The sequence below is a fragment of the Scatophagus argus genome, chromosome 8 (genome assembly GCF_020382885.2).
Source record: "Scatophagus argus isolate fScaArg1 chromosome 8, fScaArg1.pri, whole genome shotgun sequence".
NCBI lineage: Eukaryota > Metazoa > Chordata > Actinopteri > Scatophagidae > Scatophagus > Scatophagus argus.
In genome coordinates, this window is record NC_058500.1 from 14,382,834 (window position 1) to 14,405,244 (window position 22,411).

The following is a 22,411-nucleotide window of genomic DNA, read 5'->3' on the forward strand; positions in this document are numbered from 1 at the left end:
TTAAATTTACAACTCAATGTGCGATATCCTGCAGGCTATTCTACTTATATTGCCTGTTTAAGAGTGATCAATTCAGATAGCAAAAGGCTTTATTCTCTGTCTGAGGACCAAGGTTGGAGTCCCTTTGGAATATAATCAAATATGAAAGGAGACTGAGAGATAAACACAGAAATTGATGTACAGCATGTCGTTGCCTTTGGGTGCAGTATCCTTCGTCCTTCAGTATCTGACACATTTTAATACTTTATTTTACTTTCTCACAACCTTAGAAAAGTTGACACAGAAATTTAACACCGGAAACCACGGCACAGGCACAGTCGTGTCTCTGCCACTTTCTGTCAAGTCATTCTGAAGAAACGGAGATGGTGTCTGAGGAAAAAAAACACACCCGTGAATTAAAAAAAACAAAAAAACAAAAAACAAAACAAAACATGAGAGCCAATCGTTGTAAATAGTAGGATTGTCAGAACAGAAGGACATGCATCACCTGTTGATGCACACCAGTCACGACATGTCCGACACGTAAACTTTAAATGCCAGAGCTGTTTGACTCTGGGGTGTGTGAGTGTGCAGTTTTCCTAGAATGAAAATACAAATAAGGGAAAGTGAAAGACTCTTTCATGAGAAGAACAAAATCTTCCACATTTGGGAAAATTTTCTTAACAATTTTATCGCTGACAGCCTCACACCTGTGTGGTTCCTTTATCTTAGTATGAAGATGGAAAGAGCTCACTAATTAACTCACCGTTTGCTGTTTGTTTAATCTGTACAGAAACTGAAGTGTGATAAGAACAAGCTGCAGATTCACAATGAGTTACGTGCTGCACTATTTCTGGGCTTGGAGCACCTTCCGCCGTGAGGCTGAAACAAACAAATAGTACCAACTGCTTTCATTTGTGAGCCATACAGGTGTAGGCAGGTTCTGTTACTGGAGGTAGCCAGGCTACCTGTTTCGCCCTGCTTCCAGCCTTTGTGCTAAGCTAAGCTAACTGGCTTCACGACTGTTGCTTCATATAGGCAGCACAGACATGTTTGATGCTCTCATCTAATTGTCTGCAGAAAAGTTTTTTTTGCCCCAAATGATGAACTATTTCTTTCATTTCAGATTAAAATCCAATTAGGCTTGTTTTTTGAGACAGTTTAGGATTGGAATTTGGCTTGTACACCAAGTGTGCAAAGACCTGATTGAATTACAATGTGATCAAAGGGGTCATCTTGATTTAAGACTCTCATTGTTCCCCTTTACATCCTTCCTCTCTGGACTGGAGTTCCAGCTTCTCTTTGTGGGCTGCACTTGATTGATACCAGTTGTTGTTGTGTTTGGTTATCAACACCTAAAGGCTGATAAAAACCTGCTTTAAACAAGCCCAGGTGGAGAAAACAGAACTGACCTTTAAGGGTGAAGTGACATGAGAGTGTTTACTACACGCACAAAGTCTGAGATCATTAAGAAGCCGCAGATCTGATGCCCCGCAGTGCTCAGCTTGCATACAGAGCAGTAAATCACCAGGTTTATCTTTGAGGACAATCATAGTTTTTAAGGTCTTAGTGACTTTAACAGTGTAATTGTAGCAGACAAGAGCAAGCCCAGTAATTTGAGTGCCACATATGGTGACATATATGATTCAGCTGCAGATTGTATGTACAGATTCCTGTGATGATGAGACAGTTTAACAAATAAGCAAAACAAAAGCTAAACTTCATCATTAAATGGTCTTTTCGCATGTTTATGAGTATGAGAATTTATTATGCAAAGGTCTCCTACCTCCTCATTAGGCTAGAGGTTAGTTATGATGATTTGTGATGGCAGTGAAGCAAACATGCCAATTTGAACCATATGACTTCCAGTTCTGACTGACTACAGTTTGATCTGCTGAACAGCGAGGGGGGACTCAATATGAAGGGCTGGTGTATGTGATAATATAACCAGCGAGAGTGTTGGAAAGAATATAACGGAAAACGCCAAAGGTATATCACATCAAAAAAATAATTTATAAATCTGTTGAAACAGAAAGTGTCTGTGTGTGTATACAGTAAAGGTTTATTTGCCTTTACACACACAACCCTGTATATGTTACACTGTATAAACAAATGCACACACACACACATATTGGTAATGGTGAAGAGGTTATATACATTATATTAACGATGTGTTTGTTTAACAGCTGGTAGGCCAAATAAACTGTTTACCGCAACATGTGTGCACCACTTAACTCTCATCTGCAACACATCAGTATGTTTCACTGTGAAAGTATGAAGTGTTTTTGTTGGAAACTGTGAAACTGTGAAACTGTGAGAAACTGTCTTCACACCCCAACAAAAGCTTTTTCAAGTGCAATATTTGCATCACAATAAATTCTATCTCTGTGTTCTGTTCCACAGTATATTTTATTATTAAATACAATGTATTTCTTAAACTATACTGTTCAACTATTTTATTTTGTAATTCTCTGCTTTCACACAAATTACCTGCCTTGGGCTCATCTGAACCTACTTCATCTTATCTCTGCTTGTCTTGTCATTTACTTACGACCACAATGAGGCATCACTGGACCGAAGTGGCTTTTAATCTTTAAAATGACTTCTATGCTTATCAGGATGTTTTATTTTTCTGCACCTTGTTCAAAACTTTCTGCACCGTGAAGGTCCTAGAGTGAGAAGGATGCAAAGATTGCATTTGAAAACAAAAATAAAAAATAAAAACACACATTTAGGATGAACAGTCAGCATTGCCATTTTCCTTCTCCCTGCCATGATGACAAGAATTTTCTTTCCAGTCATTAAGCTACCACACAAACCATGCAAACTTAGCTAACTGAAGAAGTTTTGGTACTTTTAAATTATCTGGTTATTCATAGTTGCCCAAGTTATTTTGTATGCATGAATACACTGTTGTTGGCTGAGCCTTCTGGATCAGCAAGTATAGACAGAACTGATGGATCTCAAGCCTTTATTTACTTTTTGGTCCATTGAGCGTGGAGTCTTTCCAGAAAATGCCTGTTTGCTCAGTGGCACAAGTTTGCACTATTGACTGTATATAAAGATGGAGGACATGAGAGCTTACCAAAAGTGAAGCCAAAACATCTTGATTGCCCCCTGCTGGCAGACTTTCTGTCAAATTAGACCATAATTTACAAAATGAACATTATGTTGTAGGGCAGATGACTTGAAACTAATGACTGAGGCCACAAACTCATTAGGAAATTACCTACTGAGGAAATAAATCCAGTAAGAATTAGGATTTTTTTTTTTACACAAGTGGTGTCTCCCTCTGCTGGTCACTAGGAAAAAATGTTGGTTTAAGGCTTCCTGCATTCGCATCACTTTTCAAGCCTATGGCAGGTCTATGGCATTGATTGTACATAAAGATGGACGACATGAGAGCTCCCCAAAAGTGAAGCCAAAACATCTTGATTGCCCCCTGCTGGCATACACATGATACACATATACATGAGTTTACATCACGCTGATGTTTGTTCAAGTGTTGATATCCTGCTAAGTTTGGTTTTAATTAGTTATCTCATGCTATAAAAAGCTCTGGAAACATCATGATTGACAGGTAAGTTCTGCTTGTGATTTGAGTCCAGCAGGTGTATGGGCAGGGACTCAGTTATCCAGCTCCACTGTCCAATCGCTACTGTGCAGACTTGGGATCCGAACAGTACAAGATGGCAGGGCTTGTGTCCAGGAAATTTTGGCTTAAATTTGTAATTTGGGAGGAAGCCCAGAACCCTCATGCACTGAGGCAACAGCGCTAATCTAATTTACTAAGATTTTGAAAGCAATACGTTTAGTTGTAAAGGAGTGTATTAAGACAGTGACGTGGTACTGCCACTTTTACTTTTCTTTAAATCATTTGAATACTTCTTTCACCACTGTCTTTAAATCATCGATTCACCGCAGATCCAAGTGCATAAAGTTTATTTGGGGCATTTTTCACATAGCTGCCAACATGTCCGTGCTTAAGTCCACCGGATCCTTCAGAAAATATATTCAGTTTTAAAAAGAAGAGGGTTGATCATGGGAGTAACATCGATAGGGTTTGTGAGGCTGTGGGGCCTTTCTAATGTGAACACATCGTATCTGCTGGAGGCACTTGTTGCAATGGCATTTAACTTAGAGCATCTGGGCAGCAGATGGCGCAGTTGGATTTAACACCGACAGAGTCTCAAGGTCACTGCGGTAGGCTTTCATCACACTGTGGCCCCAAGCTCTGCTCTGCTATGGATGCTGCTGCACTTACTGCACTGCGCAGCTGCATGAAATCCGTGCATTGTAGTGACGAGACGTCTGTGCGGGGAAGTGCGGGGGGCGACGACTATACACTCATGTTGTGATTCACTGCTGCAATCTTCACGTGAATTACCGGTGCAGTCAACAACAGAACAATTCCAATTAACCGATGTTCAAACACAAACAAAAACATAGAGACAATTTTTGAAATTGTCGGCGAGGAAAGACATTTTAAATATGCTGAGCGCTGACTTGATGATTTGCAGGTCAAAGGACTAAAGATTTATGTAAAAGGTTGGATACATTCGGTTGAAAAGATAAAGTTTTTTTTTTTACATGATTTGGATACATATCATTTTATATTTACGTGATTATTAGTTAGGGCAGGTCCTAACAAATAGTTAGTCTATTGAAATGCAGTTGAAAGAGCGGTTTATTGATATTCAAACCACTTTTAGGCTACTCTAGACGTCTAGACATTTTTTGCCCTGCAATTCACCACATTGATGCTTTCTGGTCCTAAAAGACACACATATCCTCGTTGCCACAAATGTGCTAAAATTCGTGATGGGAAAGAAAAATCAGTGCCAAAAAACGTGACCACAAGTGACATGTGACCAACAACGAACCACTGCGTCGGAGATCCCTGCCTGCTTCTCTGCACGTACTCATAATGCGACATCCTTCCACATACTGCCTCCTTTCATCCACATACGAGAAACAAATCCTACATTTCCCACAATTCACCTCAAATGAAAAGATTATTGCTCTCCGTGTGTGTGTGTGTTATCCTTATATAAGCAATGCTTTTGCTAAGATATATATAAAAAACGCATCCATTTCGTCCTCGTATGGAATGTAAAGTCAGTCTGACTCTTGATGGTGAACGTGCATCCCTCCTCGCACTAGCCTGCCTCGTGTTTCAGTACCAGCCAATGGCGTTGCACCGCTGCGGCGTTCCTTCCTGGTTCCGTGCGCTTATCATCGAGCCCGAAGCGTCACGAGCGCCTTCTCTGCCTGCCCGCACGAGAGAGACAGCACCGTCCTTGCACACAGTTAGGCCGGAAAAGGTAACTTTGACGACGATATTCCTGCTGTTTGTGTTCAAATTTGGTCGGAACAAAAACTATTAAGATTTTAAGAACCTTCTCTAAGACATGATGTGTCAATTTAAACTACTTTTCTGTGTGTAAATGTGTACACGGTTTTCCCACATCCTCGACGATAACCTTTAAGTCTTGTCCTTGTGTTAGCGGACACTTTGGTTGTTTATTGCCGATTTTTTATAAACACCCTTTAGTTCCCTGATGGTGTTTTTTGTGGATTGCAGGATGGAGTAGTTTGTAGCCCACCGTCTATTTTTAAACCAGGACCGTCAGCTGGCGAGATGTCACTCCATTTAGAACTGCAGGGTGTGCGGGGAAAAGGGCGTCAAGTTGCAAGGCCGACTTCCAGCAGTCTTTTCCATTTGATAAAGAACCACTTTTTTTGTTCGTTGAATTAAGTGATGCTATGTCAGCATGTCAGAGGCTACACATGTTGGATCAGGCAGGGAGTGTGAACTACCAGTTGCTTGCCTCAGACACTGGGGGTGTGTCCACAGCTTGTAGGAAAATTACTGTATGCTGCAAGATTACACAGGGTTCAGTGGGGTTTTCTTGTGATGGACACTCATTCCTCCTCCTACTTATTACACCTACAGGAAATGTTTGTATAAACCACTTAGTCGGTAGCTTGTAAGACTAGTACTGTAGTTTTACGGGCATTGTTTTCATGAATAATTATTACAGTGTTTTTTTATTACTATTTGTTACCAATATACAAAGTTGTGGTTTGATCCAGACGCTAATGTAGCCTAACTAGGACTAAACTAAACTAACATCCATGCACGTATATCTGGTATCAATCCTTAATTATTTATTTGTCCGTGGGTGCCATTTTGTGCCACCAGCTTACATCCTTGCTCCTTATGTTTGCAAAGATCTGGCAGTAAAAAACAGAGGAATAGAAGGAAGGAAGGAAGGATTTGAAATTTACTGTTGTGTGCATGCATGCAAGACAAAGGCATAGTGAATATACTATATAAAATTAATCTGATAAACGATTAATGTGCCAATTACTTTCTCTGTGAATAAGCGTCAGAAAATAATGAAAAATAATACCATTGCAGCTTAAATTGGCTTTTTTGTATGACCAGCAGTTCAACCCCCCCCAAAATTTAGATTTTGTTCTCAAAAGATCCTCACAATTGCCGGAGGTCAGGCTGCGTATGATACAGGGGTTACAACTGAGTATGTTGCAATATATTGTGACACTGTAAGCAAACTGACATTTTGTTTGATAGGCCTGTGTGCTTTGTGTTTATGCTAATGATATGTGCATAACTTCATATTGTCTCAGTTGATGTTATGCTGGAAGAGTCAAATGACAGAAGATTGATGTCAGCACTGCTGTCTCGCTGTCAGGGGTTTTCAACCTAACAAATAACTAAATGAGCCAAAGCCACAAATCTTTGCACGTAAACTATTAATTAAAGGTCGAGTTTGAGAGTTTGGGAAAATCGACACAGTATCATAAAAGAAAATATCACAACACTTGTGCATCTGCGGCAAAACACATTGGTCAGCCTGACGATGTGTTGTGATTTACATCATGCATTTTAATTTCATGTTTGTTATTTCTGTGAATTATTGCGCACATCTACATATAAAAATGACTAATTAAACCACTGCCTCTGCAATAGGCCAACACTAAAAGGCTCTTTGAGGCCCCCCAGTGGGTCACAGGCCACTGGCTGATGACATTTCTGAGTGTTGGTACCATTTTGTACATGTACAGATAACTTAGTCTGAGAAATATTAACATTTTACTGAAATTGTTGTACTGTCTAAACACAAGCAGCCTCTACTTGGTATTTTTTCTATGTAAATCAGGGACCATCTGATCACAGAGTAACTAAATAGGATTATGGATGTTATTAGACATTCAGTGCAAACTTTGCCAACTTGGCAGTTTTCCATAGTCAGTGCCAGGGACATATTAGGTTGGCATGAAAAAGTATTGAAGATCAATACCCAGCCCCAGTAAAGTGTAAAATATTTCCATTTAACTAAAGAACAGGGTCTGTGTGTGTGTGTGTTTGGGTGATTTTGCCTATTGGTTGTAGCCAGCGGCAAGTTTCCACACAGACTTTTAACGACAGAGGGCTTTCCATTGGTGCTGCTGTAGGTGCACTCTAGGTTATCTTTGCAGACTGTACTCAAGAGTTCATTCATGCATTCAGAGTGGGTAGATGAGTAGGCTAGTGCATTCATTCAGGACAAGTTAGATATAACAAATGAGAATCAATAGAGCAGCAGGCGTCATGGCCAGACTGTCTGACTTAAAACCTTCTCTGACCTTCGCTACAGGAATCTGTGAGAGATAACGAAGGCCCCATGAGATTAGACCACTACTCAGGCCTTTATCCCATATCAGTGCAGTTTAACGCAGACAAAAAGAAGCCAAACATGTATTGTAGCAAGTTGTTCACTTTTTGTTACTTATAGTGACTTTTCACTGTTGTTATCAGTAGTTCTTTTTTCTCAGTTTATTTTGCAAGCATTTGCAAGCATGCTGTTTTGTAATCTGACATATTAAGTAAACTGAATGCACTTTGAATAGATTTTTTGCTGCATAAGCCACGCCTTTCTGTGACTAATACCTTAGTCATCCTGTCCAGGACACATCAGTTGGCTCAGGCGGTGTGCACGGCTATATATGTATGTTTAATTTGAGAGTCTATCAGATGGTGTATTGCTCTGTCTCCAAACTCAGGCTATATATTAGATTAACACCCTTTATGTGTCATTGAGGCTTTGGGTTTTTGCTGACTCACTGTTCTGATTCAAAGCCTTAATTCAGTAAGTGGCAGTGCAGGGCATCCAGCGTCTGTCTGCTCGGCCTTTGGAACAGCTCTATACTGATCTCTTCCTTGTGATTTCATCTGCAGATCCAGAACCATGTCCATCCTGAAGATCCACGCTCGTGAGATTTTTGACTCCCGTGGCAACCCCACTGTGGAGGTCGACCTGTACACCAAGAAAGGTATTGTATGGCTTGTTTCTATGATTTCATGTAGTGCTTGAGTTAAGTACAGAAAGCCATTACAAGTCAAACTTTCAAACTTTTGTGCTTCTTTAACTTTAACTTAAACAATGTGTAGAAGTTAACTACACATTGTTTAACAGATAATTTGAATGCTTCCATAATTTAAAACATGTAATTATTCCCTGGTTTGTGTAATCCTACAGCAAGAACATCATACTGGAAGTGCATTTTCATGCTTTTTTTTGTCTTTCCCAATTAGTTATCTAGTGAAAGGTAGTCAGGCTGTGGATTAGGATGGTCAAGCCAATGTGCCCTCACACTGTTGCCAGCTCCAGGCACAGAGTGGATCGTATCAGATGATGGATGTGTGAAAATAGCTCCTGTAATATCACTCTGCCTGTACACCACTCTGTTACTGTAATGGTTCCTGTTTGGGAGCACAAACGGCTCATACAGCATCTGCTTCCAGCAGATGTTTGAGCTAAGTTGAATCCTTGGTAATGCATGTAAGGGTAAATTAAATCAGAAACAAAATAAACAGTATGCTTCCTCCACCTAATTGTATGATCTAAACCCTGCTTGACACGTCTGGCTAAGGTTCAATTAACTGATGGCCCGACTGTGACTTGAAATCTTTTGCCGAGCATTTCTGTTCTGAGAGCTAAAACTAAAGAACAGCTCAACCCAATGAAATGTCCTGAGAATGTTAATGAAGCAACCTGAATGACCATTGACATGGAAGTGAATGAAACAGGCTGCACTGCACCGAATACACTGGCTTGAAATCGACTGCTCTATTCTGCAGTCCTGAGGTCTGCTCATTAGTTTGGGATGGTTGCTCCAGTTTACTGTAAATATCGAGATTCCCTTTTATGTCAGCCAGGCCTGTTTTGGCATCACTAACAGCAGAGACCAAAGCCAGCGTGCTGCTCCCAGACCCAGTCTGCCATAGTTACTGTAATGTGTTTTGCTCTGTTATGTAACCAGCTTGCCTCTCGGTCACAGGCATACTAGAAAACCTCATACGCTTGTTGCTAGTATTATGTAATTTCTGTAGCTCTGGTAATCTAGAGACATTTTTATTCACTGTTACTGTTATACCCTCTGTATGGTTAAGTTATTGTAAATTTGCTGCTGATGCATAGTCTTTGTGAAGATCGTCTCAGTATAGCCAGTAAAACTGCACTACTGATGAATATTTTGATGATGATTAATTGTTAACAAAGCAGACATGATGTGATAGCACTACACCTCTGTTGCCACTGCAGCCCGGTGACATCTTGATGCAGATGCCTTGTTAAGCCTGAACTCATTGCCCAGACCGTGGGTCTGTCCTCCTGTCCTAAGCTCTAATCCCATCAGACTCACACCATCCCTGCTGGTCCGCTGAGCAAACCCAATAGATTTTTGCTCATCCCAAATTTCACTTCACTTGAATGAATCTAATTCTAAATGTGGGCGTGGCTTGGCATTCTTCCACAGATGCACTGCACATGCTCAGTTAGCAGCATGTGCAGTCTTCCCCAGTTACATCACAGCCTTCTGCACGGCCAATGCAACTTCCTCCACACATGCTTTACTGCTCTCTCCGGACAGAATGATAATGTACATTATGGTGGCAGTAAAATACCCATAGCTGATTGGACGCCACCCCAGACAGTGCCCTTTACTCGCTTCTTGAATACCAAGCAGCCCCTTCTGTACTTAATGCTCTTTCAGGTGGCTTGTGTAGGGAAATTCTGTGCTGTATGAATATCGCATAGTTGAAAGTGACACATTTTGCTTGTCATGATTTTGTATATGGTGAATATGGTAAAATTGCACTTCAGCATTTATCAGACTGCAGTCAGTCCTTTGCCGTCTTGTTGGCTATGACGTGGCACCTCAGGAAGTGACCGCTGCAAAATATTCTCTGTATTTTTAAGGTCTTTTCAGAGCTGCAGTGCCCAGTGGTGCTTCCACAGGCATCTATGAGGCTCTGGAGCTCCGTGACAATGACAAAACACGCTACATGGGCAAAGGTAAGCGGTCTTCATTGACCTCTAAACTGTCTGGATACCTCTACTGTGTTGCTATCTTTCATTCCTTTTCAGCCCTTCTGTACTGTTCTGTGGCTTCTTCCTCATTTCTGATTCCTTCATCTTTCTTCCTACTGTCAGGAGTCAAAAGAGCAGTTAAATATATAAACGAATTCTTGGCTCCTGCATTGTGTAACCAGGTAAATAAAGTGTGGAATAACAGAATGACTGTTTTACACGTTGTGCATGAAGAATGGGCCTTTGAAAACTAACCTTGAGAGGCACTAACAGATGTTCACAGGTCTAAAAAGAAAACAACAATCACAACCATAGACAGCTAAATAATATTTTCCCCATCAGACGTACTCACACATCCACATAAGGATGAGGTACGCTGTGGTCATCTGTCTCGCCTTCTCTGCATGGTCTTCTTCTGTCTGGGTCAGTCATGGTCTGCTTGTCCTTTGCAGGTGTCTCAAAAGCTGTTGAGAATATCAATAAAACAATTGCACCTGCACTGGTTAACAAGGTAGGACCATTTATTGTTTGACTAATAAAGCCGTGTCAAAAGCATCAAATTAATTCATCAGATCCTTGAATTCGTTATTTCTGTATCTTGAATTTAAATAGAAAATGGTAACACAAAAATAATACATAGTCAGCAATGGTGAGCGTTTTCAAATGACTAACTGACTGATTTCTGCGAAGTGGTAAGACATCACGTAAACAGTGTCATGTTTGTTGTTCCCTCTCTGAATAGTTAACATTGATCTCATTATTTTTTAACTTCTGTGTTTATAAAAAATGGTTGCATTATGTATCTGAGGTATCTAGAAACGGTTGCATTAGCAGAGCTTCAGTGGTGTGATTCTGAGATGCTGTAAATATTCTAACATTGTTGGGGTGTGTCCTTCTGAACTAATGAGTGGGAATTAAGCCTAGATACTCTTATTTCTAAGAGTACGGTATAACATGGTCATGTTATGTCTAATCCAGGATGTGAGCGTTGTGGATCAGGCCAAGATTGACAAGCTGATGCTGGAAATGGATGGCACAGAAAACAAATGTAAGATGCTCCTTTATGTACTGCACATGTCTTCACAATATCGGCGCAGAGTTACGTTAGCTCAAATGTGTGTCTTGAGTTGTCAGACATTTAATTTGTGGCGTTAACTAAAGAAATCCTGTCTGGTCATTTTGCCAATAAATATAATAACTGGCTACTCACTTTTGTATTAACCACTGAGTGTCTATTATATAGGGACTAGTTCAGGAGTGAACTGAATGAACATTAATTTTCAAGGTCATACATTGCTAATTTTTTGCCTAACTAACTAAGGAAATGCTCAATGAAAAATGGATATCAAGAAGCAACTGCATACAATATACACAATAAATTGAAATATTTGTGTCCCTCAGCTAAGTTTGGTGCTAATGCCATCCTGGGCGTCTCCCTGGCTGTGTGCAAGGCTGGTGCAGCAGAGAAGGGCGTTCCCCTCTACCGCCACATTGCTGACCTGGCCGGCAATCCTGAAGTCATCCTCCCTGTCCCCGTGAGCATAATAACACAGCTACCTAAGTCATGTCTCACAGGCTTTACAGAGACTCGTAATGCACATATGCCTGACATACGTCATATACAATCGTTATATTCATTCGTGATTCCATTAGACTGAAAGCGGATCCCCTCTGCTTTCTTTCAGGCTTTCAACGTCATCAACGGCGGCTCCCATGCAGGCAACAAGCTGGCCATGCAGGAGTTCATGATCCTGCCTGTGGGAGCCAGCAGCTTCAAGGAGGCCATGCGTATTGGTGCTGAGGTCTACCACAACCTGAAGAATGTCATCAAGGAGAAGTATGGCAAGGACGCCACTAACGTAGGAGATGAGGGAGGCTTTGCCCCCAACATCCTGGAGAACAAGGAAGGTGAGGGGAAACATAAAATTAGAGCCATAAGTTTTAACAGTACAGTTTCATTATGACCCAGGAGATTAATAAATTCTGTTTTAGGACATCTTTGAAAGAAAGAGATGATTATCAAAAGTTGTTACTGTGTGCCTTAACTAGTTGGGAGTGTCTTGAAAACAGTACATTCTTGGACCTCCCAGAGAAGTACTTCATTTAACATGTCACTCATGGGCTGACATATGGTTTCTAAAGATAGGTCACAACTCAGTGCTGAATGCATTGACTGCCAGCCTCTGACTCCAGTGTCAGGACAAGGTGCTGATATGGCAAATGCCCCAGTGGAGCAGAGTCTTAAGTGGTGACGCATTTGTGAAAAGTGAATGTTTTTGATTTTATAAGCAACCTCTTTAGTCACATTTTTTTTTACTGGAGTATGTTGTTTTCTGCTCAGCTCTGGAGCTGCTGAAGAATGCCATTGCCAAGGCCGGCTACACTGACAAGATTGTTATTGGCATGGATGTGGCTGCCTCTGAGTTTTACAAGGGTGGCAAGTATGACCTGGACTTCAAGTCGCCTGACGACCCCAGCCGCTACATCTCTCCTGACAAGCTGGCTGACCTCTACAGGAGTTTTGTCAAAGATTACCCTGGTTGGTTTTGAACATTGAACATATTACTTTATGGCCCTAAATTTGAAATTTAAAAAAAAAACATGAATTATATATCCTCAATCTGTGTACTAACAAGGGTCTAAATGAGTCATCTGTATGTATTGTTTGTTGTTTGGACATGTCTTTATATGTTACAAACCACATATGGGCCTGTTCAGACATCCAATGTAGCATGAAGGAGAAGAGAAGAAGAACTTTATTGAAACTCAGTGTTTTGGTCCACTCTCACCTCTGTCATTAGCATTTGTGTTCGGCCACAGCAGGCAGATGATTCCAGCAAAATATGTGTAAAAACCCACTATACACAGCTGTCAGATTTAGCAGCTAGCTGGTCACCATAATGGATAATTCAGCAGGTTGTTTCTGTGACCCCACATGGCCAGAAAAAATAGTTAATCCAGGTGTAAGGTTTCTGGAAATGATATCTTTTGACCACTGGCTTCTTAAACAGTGCTGATGTGTTGGATTTGCTGTAACATTGCTCTCTTTGTGCCTATTCTGACAGTGGTGTCCATTGAGGACCCCTTTGACCAGGATGACTGGGAGGCGTGGACCAATTTCACAGCCAGCACCAACATTCAGGTGGTGGGCGATGACCTCACAGTCACCAACCCTAAACGCATCTCCAAAGGTGTGGCCGAAAAGGCCTGCAATTGCCTGCTGCTTAAGGTCAACCAGATCGGCTCAGTCACAGAGTCACTGCAGGCGTGAGTGTCCGCAACACAGCAGTGCTATCACGCTATGCAAGCTCTCAAATGTATGTATGAGCTGGTTAACGAGCCTGGCATATGTCTTTCAGCTGCAAGATGGCCCAGAGCAATGGCTGGGGTGTGATGGTCAGCCATCGCTCTGGAGAGACAGAAGATACCTTCATTGCTGACCTGGTGGTGGGTCTCTGCACTGGACAGGTAAGTTTTCATTCTATTATACTATTTTAAAGTCCTTTGTCATAGTGTTAGTAGTGAGATTTTTTAGGCTGACTATTTAAACTGTGCCCCTGATGTAGCTTTTACATTACACATTGAGTCGCACATGTTAAAAATTTTCCATATTTTCCTTTCCCAGATCAAGACAGGCGCACCTTGCCGATCTGAGCGCCTGGCCAAGTACAACCAGCTGCTCAGGTGAGTCCAGTCGGGGAAAAAAGAAACTCCAAAACCCCAACATATTTCTAATGGCTGAATGAAAGCTTAACACTGAACCTTGTTAACTGCAGGAGTTGTGTGTTCATCGCTCTTTGGAGGCACAATATTGCAGTTTACATAGCCATCAAGTTTAATTGTAACTTACTCTCTTCCAGGATTGAAGAGGAGCTTGGTGACAAGGCCCGTTTTGCTGGCCAGAACTTCAGGCACCCCATCTGAGCTGGTCTTGCTCATTGGGCCTCCGTGTGTTCATTGCTCATAAATAATCCCCACACATATACGCCACGCTAGGTCGCCTGCCCAGTCTGGAGAGAAGATGAAGAGAACAACGCTGAAATCCAAGGTCCAAGTCTGTGGTCTGTGGCGTGAAGAAGCTACAGTACGTCTGAGTACAACCACAGTTCAGCTCACCCTCAAACTATGCTTTAGCTCCTGAATAGTCTTTGTTTGTGTCCATGTAACTGTGTGAGAGACTTTCGTTTCGCGTCCTGTGAGTCGTAGTGATTCTTGGTCCTCTACTGAATATTTGAGCTACTGTAACTTTAGCACGGCTCTGCCTCGAGCAGTGGTGATAGTACTGTGTGTGCAATGTGTCGCATCCGACGAGGTCTTGTGTTGCTGTAAGCGTTGGCAGAAATGTAATGTAATAAACAATATAGTTTCAGGCGTGTATCATGTGTCTTTGTCCACATCTACTGGTGCTGACTAAAAATGTTTGATTAATGCTGACTTTCTATTATGTGTTCTACTTTCAATCCTTAAATGATTTATCATTTAGCCATTAACAGAGACCCAAGGGGACAAAAATGCTAAGAAGAGACTTTGGCCTTTCAATCTCAAATTTAATGCTGTTTTCTTTAGCTCATAACTATCATATACTGACATGTTAAACAAGATTACAATGTGTACTGATAGCCTTCTTGAAGATATTTGCATTAAAGGGCCTCCTCCTCAGTAACTGCTTCTATTCATGTGAAGTGTTTGGTGTAATCTGAGTGCCACCAAGAGGCAGAAACATGAGCTCAGTCCTCTGGGAAGCCATCTCTGCCCCCCCCCCCCCCCCCCCCCCAACGTTGGGTAAAAGGATCCAGAAGCTCTGTGCGAGCTCTTTTTTTTTTTTTTTTTTTTTTCACTGAGCATTGCTAAGATAAATGGAGGTCTATTCACCCGTTGTATAGCACCAGGTAGGATTGCCAGCTGGGTCCATGCCACACCGGTTCACTATGTGTGAGCCCTGTCTGGACCTGCCTCCATTGTTTAGCTGTCACCAAGGAGATGTATTACAAATGACTGGTACAAAGAAACTACCAAGGATATGTTAAAGAATCTCTAAACATCCTGTGGCTATCAGCTGCTGCAGACTTCGTGTAGCAATGCATCTTCTTCACACTTCAATGGACTAACAATGATGTATTTACAGAAAATTCAAAGCAGTCAGAGGGTAAATCTGGATGACCTGTAAACTGATACCATCGCGTGGTTTATAGACTAAAATACTTAGGTTTCCACCACACGGCAATGCTTAATTTCTTTTCTTTGAGACCTGCGCCATCCAGTGGTCAGATCTATGCAGTACACTTTCCTGGCATGTTCCTAGTGGACAAGAAAAAAATGCAACCACCAAAATGTTTTGACTCCCAGTGACATTGAAAAATTACCTTATCGGGCTTAGTCAAAACTTAGGGGCATGTTTTGAAAGTTGCCTATAGATATATAACATCAGGAATGTACAGCACAATAATACTAATTGGATTATTCTAAGAGGCCATACTAAAGACGAACCCTGCCGCTGATATGAAACCTGAACGTACCAGATGAATATAAGAGATAAAGTATACTGTATAAAAGGGATAAAACGATTCGCTTTGTTTTTATTTCCAACACAAAAATAAATTCCTACGCTGCAAAGAGAACACAGATAGACGACACAGGTATTTTATTCAGACATAAAGGTGCTACTAACTTTAACTGCAGCGATGGAAGAACCAATTAATCGATCAAACATGCAATGCCCAGTCCCTATCAACAAGTCTATGTCTGTTAGATGAAGAATTGTTCAAAGAAATATTAAAACAAAAGAACTTAATAAATTAAATCCGCAATTTAACAGTCAACAGGGCAGAAAGCGAACGCCAAGAAAACGGCGACTACTTACTGTTAATGCTGCTTTCTCATAACTCATTGTACGTTCTATTTTATTATTAACGTTTGTACTGACACCTGTAACTATATATACATATATATTTATATAGTTACAGTCCAAATATAGTCTCGGGTTTATAAGAATGAAGATAGATCAAGTGTTGTTACAGAACAGACGCCTTCAGGACTCTCACGCCGCCGCTCTCTCTGTGGATGTTCCCAGTTTTGGCCAGTGGGTGACGATATTTTACCGGTTGAACTTTGAGAACCCCCCAACTGTTCTCACCCCAAGATGAAGAAGGATGCTGTCATGCTGAGTGCCCCTCACACACACTAGTCTGAGCATTTCGGCAACGATTACTCCCTCTTTAGTCTCAAGTCCATCATTTATGACAGCATTATTTCAAACGTGGACCGTTCGGTTATAGCTACATAAGAGAAGATATACAGGTGGCACTGCAGCTGTTGTGCTACTCTGTAGTGGCGACACTTGGCTAAATAACGTTGGCTAATTGCCCCTGCTGCTGCTATTGTTTGTTGTTGCAGTCTCTCATCAAACAAATCACAGATGTTGTAGATCAAGCTTTTTAAGGTAAGTGCTGTGAGCTCCAACCAGCCGCCTTCTTTGCCTTTGACGTTCATCAGCAAACGAGGAAAAATGACAAATGTGGAGGAATAGTTTGTAAACGTTGGGCTGTTAACGTACACCCTTGCTTGCTAGCTATTTGGCTAATTTGCCCATTAGCATCAGCTAGCTAGTGAGCTGATAGACTTGTTTGCCCCTTGCCGTTGCTGGTTACTATGAAGTAACGTTAGCAGCTAGCGCCAGTAACTAGCAGTGATTAGGAATGCCAGCAAGGAGCAATGTAATGTCTGGACAGAAACAGCTCGTTGACACCGGTTAGCACAGAACACATGCAGTATACACAACATGGCTTCATTTGAATAAACGCTTTGTGATTTTAACATGCATCTAACATTGGAACACCTCATAGCAAGCTGTTTTCCATTTTAAATTAACCGGTGTAGTATCTCTGTTCCAGGGATTAGCCAGAGCCCATTCAGCTATTGTCATTAGCTCATAGAAACGTTAGCTGGCGAGGCTAACTTGCTGTCTTTGTCTGCTTGACTTTTGCTCAATTATTGTTATCTCTCTTACAGTTTGTGTTTATTTACGAGTTTAGTTTGAGTTGGTTTTAAACAAAAATAACACTGGATGACGGCACACTGATATTGACCTTTAAAACAAAGCTGCAAGGCTCGTTAAATCTTCATTGGAGACATTTGTCAACAAATAGAATCAGCAGAATTGTCATGAACGCTTCACCTCTGGCAGGCTTAGTAGTTGAAAACATTTGGATAGCAGTGTACTAGTGGCTACACTGGGGAATGGTGATATTTTCGGGGCTTAGTCTTTTATCAGTGAAATGTTTTTTCAAATTTATTAGATTTTTTTTTTTCTGTTTGAGTTCAGCAAAAGTTTTCATGAATTGTAAGTCTGATAATGGTAAATGGAATTCACAGACATTCTTTGGTAACAGAAATCCCCCGTAATTGGCCCTTGAAATGAGATTCCAAAGGCGGTTTTAGTTTTCTCTAATATCTGTAAGTTTCAAAGGCAGAACTTCATTTTTATTGAGTGCTCATGACTCACTCCTGACTTATTCTTTTTCTTGTTCCTTACAGGATACATAGTCATGCACAATTGTGGACTTCACCATAACTAATAAATATACAGCGTGCTCATTGATCAAAGGAATGAGAAATGTTTGTTTTGCTTTATAAATGCCAAGCTATTTTCAGCCCGCTGAAAGAATGTAATTTAATGTTGACAGCAAAGCCTACATTTCCTTACTTGTCATGGTGCCCCAATATTAGGTTGGGTGTTAGGAAATCTTTAATGAGTTTTCTGATATCCTGGCAGAGTTTCATTGTCAATCATAGATATGTTCAACACCACATTATGTTTAATGACTGTAAGCAATCTAACATTTCATCAACTGTACCATTACTGTAATAACTGTCTATTCAGTCATTGCCTCCTGTTCACACCTCCTTTTGATGGCATGACTGTAGAGAGGAGTCAGTGAACTAAAAAACAAAGTTCATATACACATCATTCATGCCTGTAATGTCTGTAACACACTATCCTTTAGTAACAGAAGGTTATGTAAGCAGACACACACACACACACACATACACATACACACACCTATATGGCCAGGATTTTTGTAAAGAATTAAAAAAGAAAATACACCTGTCAACACCAAATGTATTCAGTCATTTTAAGGTTTTACTGGGCATATCCTGTATCAAGTCATTGCAGTTGTGATTAACATGGCATCTGGAACACCTTTACAGGTCTGTACATCTTGAATATGTCTTCTGTGTTGTTTTGGTGGCTTTTCCTTCTGCCAGCAGCTTAAATCCGCCACTTAGACTGTAAAGACACAAGGTCAAGTTACAGAGGTCTTCCATTACAGGCTGTACGTTGATTACTGCTTAAGCACACCTCTGGCAGAAAGTTACCTTAATGTTTTTATGTTGAGAATTATTTATGTTCAGCCAGGAGGATGATTTAGAATACCTTCTTTTTTCATGTTGTTTTTCTTTTTCCTTTTCTTTTTTTTAAAAGTGCAGTGTCATTTTTAAATGCACATTAGCTGGTTAGCTCAGCGGGTCAGAGGAGGTCAGGGTGTTTTATAGTGTTTCAATTTGAATGGGATCTCAGGAGCAGCTGTGGGTAAAATTACTTTGTGTGACATATCCAATGACACACCTCGTCCATCGAATGTTAATCTAGCTGCTTGGCTGTAGTAGAAGCAGAGTAATGATAAGATGTGCATGAGTGTAATAACCATCCTGTTTTCCTTTGATGACTAATGTGTGTTTGAGCAATGGCAGCTCCCTGTGAACACTATGTGGCAAATGGAAGGCCAGACGTTCAGGAAAATCCCTTTTCACTGCTCTCTGATGCCGTTTTGTTGGATGATTTGTCGATACACATGGTCTGGAATTCAATGTTTACGTGCTGTGCTTGAATTGCATCTTGCTGTTGTTCACCTAGATGCTGTCACTGCATTTTTCCTTCAACATGAATTGTCATGAAACATGATTCCCCATTATAATGCCTGCCTCTAGTCTCAGAGCTACTTCATGCTGTATACTGAGGCTTTGTGTTGTAGTATTAGATGGTGCTATAACCTGTCATCACTATGGCTGGCCTGTATTTTAAAAGAGGCATTTTACTTACAGCAGGGCCATTGTGTTTTGAATAAAGGCGATCAGGCTGATTTATTGTTTTGTTCTAGACTGTTTTGCTCAGGGATTTCACATACAGAATGAAATTGTGTTGGCAGGAGAGGCAGGTAAGCAGTGAAATGTCTGTCTGATAGAACCAGCACAGGAAATGATGTGTAGTGAAGTGTCCTTAGACATCAGGTTTGTAATATGGAGAGAGTGTTCCTTTGTGTTTTTATTCTAAGAATTTTGGTTTGTTTCTGGAACCAGGACACAGTGGACAATAGGGAAGCAAGTGGATAAACTGATTTAGTTTTTTCCTTTACAATGCTTCATAGTAATTTCATTGTAAGATATCTGTCTGTTACATAGAAAATTAATGCTCTGAACAAAGGAGCAATGTTCACTCAAAGACCTCTTGATGGGCCATTCAAGTGCTGTATATTCATTAAAAATAACAATCTGTCAGCACTTACTGACAGCATGCACAACAAGCCAAGCTCTCTTTATTGTTCTCCAAAGATGTTTTTCAGTTCCTGTGCCAAGAGCTGGGTAATTGGCTGTAGCAAAGCCTTGCATGTGTTGTTTTAAGATATTGGACTGACACGCACAGGGCACACTGGCAGAAATGAGGCAAGCACCCCACCCCCCCTCCTTTTATCCTAGCAAGTCAGAAGAGGCAAGATGCTGGATGTGTTTTGTGTTCTTTGACAGCTTCCCGTCACCTCTCATAAGAGGAGATCCAAGCGTGCTGCATCATATCTCATCTTTGTTTGATTCAGGCCTAGCTCTACAGCTCCAGAATTGTGCCAAGGAGATAGCATCAGCAAACGCTGCCCATGTTAACAATTGTGAGCTGTCTTGCTCCATACTTCTGGTCGTATTTGATGTACTATATGTGATCAAATCTGTTTTTTTTTTCTGTTTTGTTTTGGGGGTTTTTTGTCTGTGAGCTCAGCCATGGTGAAGTCTGTCTCACTTCATCCTGTAAATGGTGTCATTGTTGTTTTGCTTGGCATGGGTTCACATCTTAACTAATCAGACACATTGTGTTATTGCCAACCTCTTGGCAGGTCCAAGGTAGAGCAAAAAAAAGTTCTTTCCGTATTTGCCTCTTTCAATTTTGTATGTCACTTTGAGGCTATGAGACAGCAAAGTGCTGCCACTCACCACGTGTCAGTGTCTTGTGTGATTTATAGGAAGTTGTACAATGGAGTGAGTGTGTGGAAACCAGAACTGGAGCCATTTGTAAGAGTTGTGAAACCACAGCAAATGTAGAACAATGAATACATGAGGTAGTTTTAATAATGGTGCCTGCACAGCTGATTTTTTTTTTTTGTCTGCAATAATGGGGTTTCTTCTGCATTGTTAGATTTCTGTGTGTGTCTCACTAATTAGCTATTAGTTAAAACACCACAGAAAGCAGATGATAGTCTATTTTTTTAAGGATTTGGGCAAGATTGGCTAATAATAGCACTTAGTCAATTACAGTGCCAAAAAAGCAGAAATTGAAAGCGTTCAAAAATAACAGTCAGCCATTTGCCATCTCAGTAAAAGACGAAAATGAAATGGTGTAGGATCAGCTGGCTGGCCCCTGAGGAGAGGGGGAGAAAAGGGGGAGAGAGCTGAGGAGGAGGAGTGCTTTGCCGCTGTGTGTGTCAGTGCTGATTAGGTAAGAGATTGCCTCATGTAATGACACGGCATGGCGCTAGTGGTGCAGAAACACAAACAATGCATACCAGTGTTTTACTGCACACACCCCCTGCAGCTGCCTGCCTGAAGATGTTTGTATAGACATACCCTCTCCCTAGAATATTTCAACATCTTTAGATAGTGCCTTTTTTTTTCCAGCGACGCACACATTTACTCCGTCCGGAAGCCAATAGCCCTTCTCTCTGTGCGCTCTTTTTCATCTGTAGCACAGATGAAAGATGGAGGTGATTAAAGGAAAGGCACACAATAGACTCTGTTCAGTTTTCTGTCGGCGCTTATTACTATTGACAGCAGTGTTTTTCAGCAACGATGAATGTATTGTTAAATATGCTACATAACCTGCTGAACCCTCTGCTCTGTTAGCTGAACTTAAACCAGAGAACATGTCATGTTCTGTTTCCATCAGTGTATTGGTGCCATTATACACAGCAATGTTAACTGAGCTTTCATTCATTACCATGGCTAATAGACCCGTTTAGGCTAAACTTCATTGTATTGTATTTGAGACAAAAGTTAATGGAAGTGTAGAGATATACCATATTTTTTGACTGTGATTAAGGTAAAAATAGTGACCCTGGCCCAATCCCAATGCCCACGTGTAAATTGATTACTTGACAATTACTTGGAAGACAAAAGCCTGGAAGATGTTTAAATCTGGCAGGTGCCTGTGCATACATATTTGACATTAATTTATGAGGTAAATGCATCTTAGTTTTTTTCTATACAATATTGGGTATGCAAGACATTGATTTTTAACACTGTAGATGTGACAAGTCATGCATGCATCGTTTTACAATATGCCCGTTGTCTTCTTTGGCCTCTGTGACTAATACGGGTATTGCACTGATGTTCTGACTGTAGACATGAGCCAGAGTTTGCTTGCAGAGCAGCAGAGTCCCAATCCTGTGACTGTTATTTTAATGAAGATGGCACTCAAGCCACTGGTGGGCTCAGGGTTCGTGCAGCCATAAGGAAATGACCCCGAGTGACACTGTTGCACTCTCCACTCTCCTGTTCACAAGGTGTCTTTGATAAACAGTGTCCTTGCTTGCCCTTGCAGGTTCGGCACACCTATTGAGCCTGCTGAGCCCTCAGTTTAGGTGCAGGGACTTACTGCTGGATCCACTGTAGGTTTAAGGATGGAGTCTCTGTGCTCTAGCTCCAGCAGCCGGCACAGAGAAAATGAGTTCTGAGGATTGGGTTTAGATTTGCCACTGTAGCACTTCAACTCTGATACACTCTAGCTACCATCA

At 41.0% G+C, this 22,411-nt stretch overlaps 2 protein-coding genes across 5 annotated transcripts in view; both read left to right on the top strand.

Annotated features, from left to right (window-relative positions):
* The first annotated feature begins 5,146 nt into the window (after positions 1-5,146).
* eno1a (enolase 1a, (alpha)) lies at positions 5,147-14,733 on the top strand. Of its 2 annotated transcripts, none has more exons than XM_046397098.1 (12): positions 5,147-5,303; positions 8,225-8,319; positions 10,248-10,343; positions 10,482-10,540; positions 11,337-11,406; positions 11,760-11,893; positions 12,044-12,266; positions 12,700-12,897; positions 13,424-13,625; positions 13,718-13,826; positions 13,984-14,042; positions 14,219-14,733. In XM_046397098.1, exons 2-12 carry the CDS (start codon positions 8,235-8,237, stop codon positions 14,280-14,282), a joined length of 1,299 nt encoding a protein of 432 aa, XP_046253054.1. In that variant the 5' UTR covers positions 5,147-5,303; positions 8,225-8,234; the 3' UTR covers positions 14,283-14,733. The 2 variants fall into 2 exon arrangements, with proteins under 2 accessions (XP_046253054.1, XP_046253053.1); XM_046397097.1 differs by lacking the exon at positions 10,482-10,540 and adding an exon at positions 10,811-10,869 and having other exon boundaries at positions 5,148-5,303.
* Positions 14,734-16,458: 1,725 nt separating this feature from the next.
* Positions 16,459-22,411, top strand: part of rerea (arginine-glutamic acid dipeptide (RE) repeats a) — a 119,489-nt gene continuing 113,536 nt past the window's right edge. For 2 of the 3 annotated variants that reach the window (XM_046397271.1, XM_046397273.1), the window contains exon 1: positions 16,459-16,797. The gene's annotated coding sequence lies outside the window, so the exon portion shown is untranslated. The remainder of the gene's footprint in view (positions 16,798-22,411) is intronic. The other variant, XM_046397277.1, reaches the window with a different exon arrangement.

Bases quoted from the DNA above. Each gene is read 5' to 3' on its own strand.
- eno1a (XM_046397098.1), top strand. From the start codon at position 8,235: ATGTCCATCCTGAAGATCCACGCTCGTGAGATTTTTGACTCCCGTGGC. The intron at 10,541-11,336 runs GTAAATAAAGTG...TGTCTAATCCAG, and splicing joins CTCCTGCATTGTGTAACCAG to GATGTGAGCGTTGTGGATCA. The intron at 13,626-13,717 runs GTGAGTGTCCGC...TATGTCTTTCAG, and splicing joins GTCACAGAGTCACTGCAGGC to CTGCAAGATGGCCCAGAGCA.